This window comes from Chelonoidis abingdonii, chromosome 1 (genome assembly GCF_003597395.2).
Source record: "Chelonoidis abingdonii isolate Lonesome George chromosome 1, CheloAbing_2.0, whole genome shotgun sequence".
NCBI lineage: Eukaryota > Metazoa > Chordata > Testudines > Testudinidae > Chelonoidis > Chelonoidis abingdonii.
In genome coordinates, this window is record NC_133769.1 from 27,006,726 (window position 1) to 27,018,729 (window position 12,004).

Sequence of the window (12,004 nt, forward strand, 5' to 3'; positions counted from 1 at the left end):
GTTTGATAGAAATTGATAACTTTTCTTTAGCTTTTTTTTTCAAGCAATCCTCTTGAATTTAATCAATAATTTTATCCATGCCAGAGAATTATACAGAAAGGCTAAAATATCAGTAGAATAAATGTAATAAATAGAGAATGATAATAGGGGTTTATAGAGTAATTTCTATAAAAACTATTACATTTCTGTAGAACACTACAGGTTTCATTGGTATTTAATTCCATAGGACTTTTCAATAAGGGTGATATTCTGAGGGACGTTTGGGCAGGAAAAACTGGAACAACATAGGGAGCAACAGCAGCATGTGATAAGAGCAGTTGAATAAGGTGGGATAGGGAGAAGCAGTAGAGAACCAGGAAGGCAGATAGGGAAAGAAGCAGCAGTAGTAAAAAAGTCATTTCTCCAGCCTATGATTAGAAACAAGGAGTTCCTGGCTCCAGACTAACATGTAGACACTACACCACACATCTCATATATAATCTGTGCCAACGGTTTTAACACCAGCGGCAAGGGCCAAAAAGCCTTATGAGAACATTCCCAAGGGCATAAGTACCTAGTCACTATAAGAAATAGAAAAATATTAAAAACATTTAGAAGTACCATGAAAGGCACAAGTATACTATGAAAAAAGTGTAGGTGGCAAAAGTCAATTGCATTTCTTTAGCTATCCAGACAGAACTTTCACATGTGCTTCCATCCACATACCTAGATTCTTGTGGGACATTAATAAGTACATAAATAAATAATTGTATCTATTCAGATTGATTTTATTTATTTGAATTGAGTAATTTATATAATCCAAAAAAAAAAGAGCCAAGTAGGCTCAAATGAACATTTATATGTAAAAATTATAAAACTCAAACCAGGTATTAAATAATTACACTAAACAAATTAAACTCTAACTGGATGAATACATATTCAGTTGTACTGCACATTGCAAATTCAGTGGCCTCTGTGTTTTAATTTTCATTTTCCTCTTCCTTGGCTACTTATCCTCAGTTTCTTTAAACTGTGTGTTAAGGAAGTGGTGCACTTTCTCTGGAGTAGTAAAACAAAAGCGCTTCTAATACCACCCCACCCCTGCCACCACAGCAGACATAGTTTTGCCTGGCAGATTAAAGCAAAACTCAAGCCTCCTCTCCCAAAATGTTGTTCACTGTTGCACCATTTTTCTTTCTTTTTATTTTTTTAGCAGGGCAAACAGCAACACAGCTGATAAAAACCAACAGGACTGTTTTGAAACAGCACCTGACAACATAGGTTACATAGGTCCCAATGAACATGAAAATAGATTATCTTTGTGATCATTTTCCTTTAGTATTTATCAGAATGTTGCACAGTAGGCAGAAAAGGGAGTAGCTCAGAGGTTTCATTTGCAGGTGTTCATGCAATTTGTCTTTCTGGTTAAACTTCACATGAGTTTGCACCTTTTGAGTTTCACTTTTATTTTTCTTTTGAAATAAATCAAAACAAATTTAACTCAGACAAAATGGCCATGCTTCTACGGAAACCATAGATCAGCCCAAGTAATTTAGGTTAGAACTGGGATAATGACAGAGGATCTACTAAATCACAGCATAGAAACTCAAGCTGAAACAAGATTATTATATTAGAATCCTGCCTTCAGCAAACATTTCCTATTTAGCCAGTATTTGGCCTGTTGGTTGCTTACAGTCATGTTAGTCACATAACAAATTAGAGGTATTCAAAAGTTTTGTATAAGCAAAAATGAAGATAGTGTAGTTTGTACTTTACAAGCTACCTACACATCTTTAAAACAACTAGCTGTATAACAGATGATCCAGCATTAATAATAAGTTATGAGAGTAAGACTGGGTAACCGATTTCTTCAAAATAATATCTTGTTTTTATGTTAAGTATTTTCATATTAGATTTACATGCAGTTGGTCAGTTCCAGTAGCATCCATCTCCAGTACAGGGTCAGGGGATGTGTATGTGTTTGGACTCACCACAGAGTCTTATGCTATTGCTTTATACTTGTCTCATGAACACCACAGAGAAAAAGAAAATTAAATAGTCTGCTAATGCTTAATGCACTGTTACAGGATGCAAAACATACATGCAGCGAAGCTTTGGAGTACACACTTTCAAAAAGAACATACACACAGAAATCTGCAACCATCAGGAGTGAAGCGATGCCTGTCTACAAAACTCATGCCTCAGGGCTGCTCCACCTCGAGACTTTCCTCTCATCACTCTTCCTTCTTACAGCTATCTTATAGGTCTCTGTGTGTGCTCAGTTCAGTCATCAGTCTATCATTAATATGAGTCACCATCTTCATATTGGCCTATGGGGATGGCAGATCATGTTCTGTGGAAGTTCAGAGATGCAGCTAAGGGGGAAGCCTGAGTTTGTGAGTGAGATGCAGAGAATACTTCAGCTAATGAATCATGCTAATGCTTGATGGCAGTTGGGTTTGGAAGCTCATGTTTGATTCTCCATGGCCCCAAACTGTGGAATTAGAAATTCTGGTTTGACAGAGCCCAAAGGTATTACTTTAAACATCTTAATTAAGAGCAATTCCACTGCACATTAAAGTAAATGTTAGAATTTGTCTTTCATGTATCAGGAACAGAAGCATTTGGTCTTAGAGAAATACAGTCAAGGATGATGAGGAAATCTGAAGTAAACGCTTGGGCAGATAGTGGGCTAATGTAAACACCATCCCAACATTTAGGTCAAAACCAACGCTAATGGTTCTGAACAATTCAAACACAACTCAGCACAGCAGGCAAATCCGGTAAACCCTGGGAAGATGTCACAGGGGCTGTATATCAGTAAGTGCAAGTCTTACTAAGTAACTCTTCAAAGTAATTATTCACTGTCTCAATAAGAAGGTAATACAAACCTTCTGCAGTTTGACACTGTTGCCTTTAAAAGAACCCATGGCTATTGAATATGTGGCACTTTAGGGACACTAGTTAGAAGCTCAGTTAATGAAAATGTCACTGAGAAATTATCCTTCCTGTACACATGATTTAAGAAGCTTTGGGATTTATGATGAAATCTGGGCCATTTTGTGCTTAATTCATTTGTCATTATCCTTTTCTCTAACTCAAATTATTAAAACCCACCAGATTAACACCTGGTGGTTGGCAGTGGAAGAGGACTAGTGAAAAGACTAAACTTAATTGTTGCTTAGGGGTTTGAATGTACAGTGTACTACTAATCTAATATAACAAGCTTTAGGATCCTTTTTACTCCTGGGGAAATTCTGCGCCACTGCAGAACAAGAAGCAATGGTCTCAAGCTGCAGTGGGGGAGGTCTAGGTTGGATATTAGGAAACACTATTTCACTAGGAGGGTGGTGAAGCACTGGAATGGGTTATCTGCGGAGGTGGTGGAATCTCCATCCGTAGAGGTTTTAAGGCCCAGCTTGACAAAGCCCTGGCTGGGGTGATTTAGTTGGTGTTGGTCCTGCTTTGAGCAGGGGATTGGACTAGATGACCTCCTGAGGTCTCTTCCAACCCTAATATTCTATGATTCTATGATTCTACTGTACAATGCAGAATTTATGCTGAATTAATGTTCTGCGCAGAATTCCCTGTTTTCCCCACAGAATTGGAGCTGCAGAGTTGCTGGTGGCTGTTAGGGGACTTGGACTCTGCGGAACCCAGATCTTCGGCTTGCAGTGAGTGGAGCACCCAGCATGGCAAGGTTGGAGGCCTTGCACACTCTGGCTGCCTGGCTTGATTCTCACACTCCTGAGAATGGGAGAGAGCCCGGGAGACCAGGCTCTGGCAAAGGGTGAGGAAGGCAGGGCCTCACCACACTGCATCCCTCAGTGGGACAGTAAAGAAGCTGGAGGAGTAAAGGCTCTGGGGGTGCAGGTATCTGAGCCAGAGGATTCACCCAAGCTGGGCTCTGGGAGAAGGGGGTTGTGGGTGCCTGGGCTCTGGAGGATCCCACCCAGTCTCCTCCAGCACTCCCCAACTGAAACTGTTTGATGCAGGGATTTCTTTAACTCTCTACTCCGGGGGGAATCTTTTTTGTTGTTGTCTGTATTGTTAACATACTTGTTGACAAGTATTTTGAACTCTTTTGCATTTCTAATATGAAAACATACAGGGCAGTTAATCTCATTGAGCCCTCTAGGTAAAGTGCCTTCTTCCTTCTCTCCATCTACCCCCCCATTCATAAATTTCTCTTTACAGACATTTCCCACCTGTATTATTATTTATTTCATAGTTCCCAACAGTATACTAGATGCTTCACAGAAGACATTGTCCTTATCCCCAAAAGCATACAAACTAAAGCCTCAATCCTGCAATTGATAGTGTGTGATCAGACTGCTATGTTCATTAAAAAAAAAAGTATTTCTCCTAGATGAATCTCTCAGTGGGGTTTTGATTAAACTATGAAAACTTCTCATGGCAAGAAGAACAATCAGTTGGAGAAGAAAACATCTAGTAGTTCCAGTTGCAAACAGTTCTAAAACCAATTCCATTGGCTCCAACGGCAGTCTGCACAGTGCACAGGCATACCCACCTCTTACCAGTTATAGGATCAAAGCCTAAAATTGCAGATATGAAACAATGGGTGAGGGTGATACATACCAGAATGGATGGGATGAGGAAGGATTAGAGGTATAGCCATATGATTACACAGTCACTCAGGTTATGCATGTGCACATCTGACTGGTTTTGTAAAAACAATAGTTTAAAATAAAATAAATCCCTCTGAATAGTAATAGTGACTCCCTCACTAGAGATTAACTACAGTATAGTTACTTGTATTGTGGTAAGTAGTTATGAGATAAAATAAAAACCCAAATGAACAATTTAAAATAATATAAAAATGAATCTTGCTGACTGGTAGTTTAGAACCCATTGGAATTTGGTCTTAGAATTGTTTTAAATCCAAATCACTTGAGGTACATCATTCTAACTCATAGTTCTCATTTCCAGGAGAGATTTCCACAGTTTAATCACAACCCTGCTGATGTACACTAAGCTAGGAGAATTACTTTTTTTAGAAGGAGAATATAATTTGGCAATACATTTCTGGGAATCCACAGAAGAAACAGTCAACATTCCTTGCCTGTTTATTCTTACTGAATTATCTTCACCATGAGAACATTCTCTCTCCACATTTTGTAATGAATCATGCCCTAAGAAATTAAGTTTCTTCCAAATCAGTCTCACAGCACAAAACACTGGTGCCTATACTCTACAGTGCCAAACTGTAGCCATTTATAATCGGTAGTATATTATTGACACAGCAGCATTAATAGTAGCAAAAACTTCCTTTAGGCACTAAATGAAGCAGATATGATTCAAAGACACATTGAGTTTTAATATATTGAGAGAGGGGGATCCATTTTTACTTCGTCATTTTTTCTTAAACCATTTTAAAGAATAGGCAATCACTGTCATAATGCTAGGGTGATCATATTTTCCCAAAGGGAAAATGGGACACCACACAGGGCTGGCCTGAGGCCCCACCATCCCCTAGTCTTCCCAGCCATCCATTTGTGTGGGGCCTGCCTAAAGCTCCCCTCTCACTTCCCCTACATACAGGTCCAGACGGATCCCGCCTGCCACCCGCCCACCCACAGGGGTGGCCCGAACACCCTGCCACATCCCTGCGTGCAGGCCAGTCTGAACTCCCCTGCTGCTCGCAGCTGGTCCAAGTCCCCCTGCCACCAGCCTGAGGCCCCTGTCTCCTCCACGTGCCTGGGGCTGGCCCAAGACCCCCTGCCAATCACCTGCACGGGGCTGGCGCAAGACCCCCGGCCAATCACCTGCGCTGGGCTGGCTGGACTCGAGCCACTGGCCTGAGCCCTCCACCCCAGGCAGGGCTGGCGTTGTGGCTCACCCTCCTTCCCCCCTGCACATTCCTCCATGCCCAGCTAGGGGTTGCACTCCACTTTTTTTGGCAAAACTGCATTTGTCCAGTTTGCTCTTGCCAACTGGTGGGTGGGACAGGGCTTAAAAAAGGGACTGTGCCAGCCAAAACATGACATACGGTAACCCTACACAATGCTGATTATCTATTAGATAATGAAATAAGCATGAAAGGATAAACCAATAATTATATAAGGTTAGACAAACTGCTAAAATTCTTTCTTTCTGTTGTTTTGGTTAGCAGCTCTAAATATCATCGGGGGTCAAGAAATGTTACAATTTTTTAAGATTGATTTAATTTCTCATGGCAGATGGAAATTATGGCCAAAAACGTAAATTTAAAATTTATTGTTTTCCACATTAACAATGACCTTTTAATACCTTTTAAAATAAAATTGCTATATAAACTTACCGATGGAAAACTGAAGGACAGAAGCTGTGGTTGTGTTAAGACTAGTGGTGGTCTAGAGGAGGAAAAACATGAAAAATAGAAGAAACATTGCATTAAATCAGCAAAACAATATATTTATAACCTTTTAAAAAATATGGGAGTCCTGTGGATGCCCAGATCTCCCATGTATAAATCTTTCATTTCTAAACCTTTCAGATTGACAGATCATGGACATTTCTGTTTTGTCATTTGGATTATTGTTATCTTATCATATGTCACAATGAGAAACTCTTTTTGTTTGTGGCAGTACAAATTTTTATAGCTCCAGTAAATTTTTCAATGTACTAGTGCTTGATCAGCGATCTGAAAGATTTAAAAAAATGAATTCATAACTTCAGTGGGACTCTGCATAGGCTCAAGGATATGCACGAGCAGATCCTAATGTAGAACCAGGGCCTAAAATTGTAAAATGGAATAATAAAATCTAAGTGCTTATCAGCTAAATTCAAAACTTCACATATATAGCATAACATAAAGCAACTAGGTTTTGTACTTATAGCTAAATACTGTTATGATATGAAGTGTATATAATCAGCCCCCTCCTCTGATGGCTCCCATACAAAACCTCATCAGTCCATGTTGGGAAGGTTTTCTTGAAAACCATTAAGAGCTAAAAACTTCAGTATTTGCTGGAAGTGGTAGTATCACCCAAGAAGTACCATAATGAAGTTCCAGTCCTTTCTGACTCATTTTGAATCCTATAATTAATTATACTGGTAGATAGCAAGCAAAATTATTGCTTAAAAAGGCTCCTTGACTAGAACATTGGAGCGGGGGAGGGAAGAGCTAAATTAGCACTGTGACTGTTTACAGAGATCAACATGTAACAAGATGAAAGTTAACCTCAACCCTGTTTTTCATGGGAGGGCAATGACTCTGTGCAGTGTCACGTTCACATAATTTATTATTTGATTATAACTGTTTATTGTTTGTATTACCATAGTCCCTGGGAACCCTAGTCATGGACCAGGACTCCATTATATTAGGCTCTGTACAAACACAGAACAGAAAAAAAGATGGTTCCTGTGCATCATAAAAAACTCAAGAACCAAGACTCCTCCATCAAATTCACAGCAATTGATATTCCACAACAAAGCAGTGTATGCCATGTGACAAGAAACTCTTTTTGTATGAGTGAGGATAGGGGGAATCAAATAAGTGGGGTAAACAAAGGAAGAGTAGAAATCAAAATGGGAACAAGAATGGCAGTTTATAAACACAGTTACTGAAAAAGTCAAGTGCACAAATAAAAGCCAGCTTTGCTGAACAATCTGAATTTGTGTCACCATCACTTAAGTGGCCTTGGCAGTATTACAAAGATAGTTCTAGTTTGTAATGATGAACAATGCAATTTCTGTACAATTTACCTGAGGCATGAGGTGTGCACACGATCTCTTTCATTATTAGGCATTCTCAGGCATACCTGCCTTCTTTTATTAACTAATATTTCTTGAAAAATATATACGGTAAATCCTATTTCTCATTTATGTCTGAATTTCCACATTTCCCACTGACAGCCTATTAGGGCTAAGATGCAGAACAAAAGCTTGTTCTAAACTTAGAGGCTTTTTGATTCTTTTTCAGGACTTCAGTGCCACAGAACAACTGGTAGTGCTTAGTGATATGCATTGGTATTTCTGTCTTTTGGGAATTTCAGTAGATTTCCTCATCTTGGCAAGTGGATATCCCAAGAGTGCACTCTGCCCTATCACATCAGAACTTGCAACAACACCAGCAGGTGAGAATGGAGACAACAGATTTAGAGGTATTAAAGGTGAAGAAAGAATGTCCTAAGGGATGTCTCTCCTGATACCTTGAAACCAAAACAAATCCTACTGCCTCTTTGTTGATGAATTCCACAAAATTCCTTTTTTTAAGTTCTAAAGCAGAGGTGGGCAAACTACGGCCTGCGGGCCACATCCAGCCTGCGGGACTGTCCTGCCCGGCCTATGAGCTCCCCGCCAGGGAGGCTAGCCCCCCGCCATTCCCCCGCAGCTACACCGCTGTGCGGGCCAAGGGCGGCTCCAGGCATCAGCACGCCAAGCGCGTGATTGGGGCAGCAAGCCATGGGGGGCGCTCTGCCGGTCGCCACGAGGGTGGCAGGCAGGCTGCCTTCAGCAGCTTGCCTGCGGAGGGTCCGCTGGTTCCGTGGCTTTGGCGGACCTCCCGCAGGCAAGCCGCTGAATCTGCAGGAGCGGGGACCTCCCGCAAGCAAGCCACCGAATCCGTGGGACCGGGGACCTCCCGCAGGCAAGCCGCGTAAGGCAGCCTGACTGCTATGCTTGGGACGGCAAAATACCTAGAGTTGCCCCTGGCGTGGGCAGTGCTCTGGGTGGCAGGATTTCGTGCTCCTGCTGAGCAGTGTGGCAGCGTGTCTGGCTCTGGTTGGGTGGCACAGCTGCCAGACATGCTGCTCTGAGCGGCAAGATAAGGGGGCTGGGGCCAGGGAGTTGGATAAGGAATGAGGGGTTCTGGGGGGAAGTCAGGGGACAGGGGGAGGATGGATGGGGTGGAAGTTCTGGGGAGTGGTCAGGGGGTGGGGGGTTGGATAAGTGTGGGAGTCCCAGAGGGGCTGTCAAGGGGCAGGGGTGTGGATAGGGGGCAGGGGATGGGGAACAGAGGGGTTTGGATAGGCGTGGGGTCCCAGGGGGCCTGTCAAGGGGCGGGGGTGTGGATAGGGGTCAGAGCAGTCAGGGGACTGGGAGCAGAGGGGTATGATGAGGGTGGGGTTCCAGGGGTGGTTAGGGGTGGGTAGTCCCATGAGGGGGCGGTTAGGGGACAAGGAGAAGGGGGGACTGGATGGGTCGGAGATTCTGATGGGGGCAGTCAGGGGGGGGGGGAGTGGGAGGGGTCAGATAGGGGCAGGGGCCAGGCTGTTTGGGGAGGCAAAGTCTTCCCTACCCGGCCCTCCATACAGTTTTGCAACTCCAATGTGGCCCTCAGGCCAAAAAGTTTGCCCACCCCTGTTCTAAAGGGTTGAGCGTTTTAAAAGTTTGATTTGGACATCTATACCAGACAAATAAAAGAGTCTGATTTGATATGGAAGATAGATAAGTCAGTGTTTTTGGTACAGTTTTAGCCACACAACTTATCCGTACTTGAGACAATCTGCCACCTGAAATGCAATTAATGTCAGTATCAAAGAAGATCACATGTTAAGACTACCCAAACAGGGAAGTGCTACAGTAGTGATTAGCAAGATGGGTCCAGGGAGACTTAGAAACAACAGAGATTGATGTTTGAGATCTGGTTTTTGAACATGCACATGCATGCATGCTACATTCAGAGGGGAAATTTCTTATAGTTATACTCTGATCTTAGTAAAAAAAAAGCCAGGAAAATTTCTTATGGTTGGTAATAATCTGTGAACTAAGAAGGACTTGATGGGATATATTTTAAAGGCTTTTCATGTCATGTGAAGCATCCACTTTTTAGAAATGCATCTAAAAACCTGGACCTATGTGTATGTGCCCTGTGCTGAAACTATACCTCTAACACTTTACGATCTTCCGAATAAACAGTATTAGCCTCTCAACAGATATAATGAAGCTTTCCTTAAATAATTAAAAACCCCTTTAAAGAAACATTTAACTCTTCATTCGTGTGTGTTTAGTTAGGATAGGTTCAACACTGGTATTACGTTTATCCTGCCAAATAATAAAGTGCTTTCTGACTTGAGGTATGAGCAGCTATTATTTTAATTTACATTTAGTTAATTCTGTTGTGTGGGTTCTAATTTCAACAAGAAAGCCTTCAATTTATCAATGTTCTGTGGCTCTTATCTTCAATAGATTAAATATATCAATTACCATGGAAGAGGTATTCTTGTAGAATTAAATTAAACTGTTAATTAATTGGCCAGTACTTTTTGATAATTAAATCTTCTTTTAATTGCTTTATCCCTTTAGAAAATGATGTAAATACAGGTTGTTAGGAACTGTTTACATTAATTATTGCTAATCAAGATGGTAGGGATTGGGGGCTGCAGATAAAGAGGAACCTGCAGTTTCCAGAATGATGAGAAATTTTAAATGAACATCTATTATTTTGCTTGCCGCATATCAGCAGCTATCAGTTGTCCTATGATTCCTGTAGTGGTGATATCCCAACCAAACAACATGTGTGGTTTGGCATTAAAAACCTCTATATACTAGACTGATTCCTCCATGCAGCAATTGAGAGCAGCAGTGGGAGGATGCAGAGCCTTGAAAAAAAACCATCTAATTAATTTAATTTTGCAAATTCTTCTCATCTTGCTTAAGTATTTCAAAGCAAAAATAAAATGTACAAGCACCCTGAGCCTGAGATGTGACCAGGGGTTTCAGCAACCATGTGTAAGGACAACAAGATAAAGGACTGGCTTAGGATGGAGAAAGGAAATCTGATTATTTAGGGAGGAAGAGACTTGAACATCAGGGATGAAAAACAGAGCCCTGAACTGCTGGAGGAAGGTAAGTGAGAGTTAGGTGGTAGCAGGGGGATGGAATAAAAAAAAAAGGAAGAGAGAGTCAGAGGAAAAATAAAATATTATATAATGAGTATTAAAATTCATCATCTGTGAGTCAGAGATGCACTGTCCAGTGACCTAGACACCGGACTGGGAAAAAGTAACAAATTGGTTCTAGTCTTTGCTCTAGCACGACTCTTTCAGTGACCTTGGATAAGTCATTTAACCTCTTTGTATCTCAATTTCCCTCTATGTAAAATGAGATAACATTTACCTGTCTCACAGAGGTAGTGAGGTATAGAAATGCTTTTATAAAGTGCACTAATAATTATGCTAGGATGATGACTTGTAAGATTTTGATTTATTCACATCTGTTACTATCAATATGAAAATGATCAATATTTTCAGTTTCAAAGGGTATGGTATGGTAGTGCCAGTTAACCACCAGGTCATATGACCACTTTAGCCAATCACAGTCCAGGATTTTAAACTCAATTTTATAATTGCTGAGCGTAGTCTATATTATACATATTTAGTGGAGCACAATAAGTTAATCAGAATAAAAAGCATGCCATCTAGGTCTTTGGAAAGCATGGAATCTAGGTCTATTTGCTCAATATCTGTACTGTGAGCTGAATTTCAAGCATCCTAATCAGCAACGAGTAAAAAAATGTGGAAAAAGTATCGCAAACATGTGACTTCAATTTTTGAATGGACACAAAATGGAACCTCTTTCTTCACAAGTATATCAAGGCATTAAATGAGACATGCACATAATATGCATATAATATTTAAAATAGCAGGCAGAGGCATCAATGTCTGGATTCTCCCACAAGGTTTGTGCATAAGTGAAATGAGAAACAGTGAGGTTCCACTATATCCATGAAATTTATGAAATATTTTTAAATGATTTCTCCCATCACCATAACACATGCATTTGTATTGTGTTTGTCAAACACCACAAGGCAATGCAGACATTAACAGATCATATTAATATGATCAAATTAATATGCACATAAATGGTAACAGAAATATGCTAGTCAAATGTGTGTATATTTGGCAAGGTTGTATTACTGTCACCAATGTGTCATTTAGTGGTTCAAGGGGAGTTGTGCCGCTTAGGCCAGGGTTAAATTTGGTCTCAAGAGTACTGTGTAAGATACAATATTATCAAAATTTCCTATCTTCAAAAATCACAAGACAACCATTTCCCAAACAAGAAAATCTTAAAAATCATG

General features: G+C 40.8%; 1 protein-coding gene and 1 long non-coding RNA gene across 2 annotated transcripts in view; one reads left to right on the forward strand and one right to left on the reverse strand.

The window, feature by feature from the left end:
• RELN (reelin) overlaps window positions 1-12,004 on the reverse strand; it is a 468,247-nt gene that overhangs the window by 246,856 nt on the left and 209,387 nt on the right. Inside the window, exon 8 of the mRNA XM_032796143.2 lies at window positions 6,281-6,332. Coding sequence (XP_032652034.1) covers window positions 6,281-6,332 — 52 coding nt within the window. The remainder of the gene's footprint in view (window positions 1-6,280; window positions 6,333-12,004) is intronic.
• LOC116834207 (uncharacterized) overlaps window positions 1-12,004 on the forward strand; it is a 35,084-nt gene that overhangs the window by 17,655 nt on the left and 5,425 nt on the right. Inside the window, exon 2 of the long non-coding RNA XR_004375893.2 lies at window positions 7,977-8,057. This is a non-coding gene — a long non-coding RNA (uncharacterized LOC116834207). The remainder of the gene's footprint in view (window positions 1-7,976; window positions 8,058-12,004) is intronic.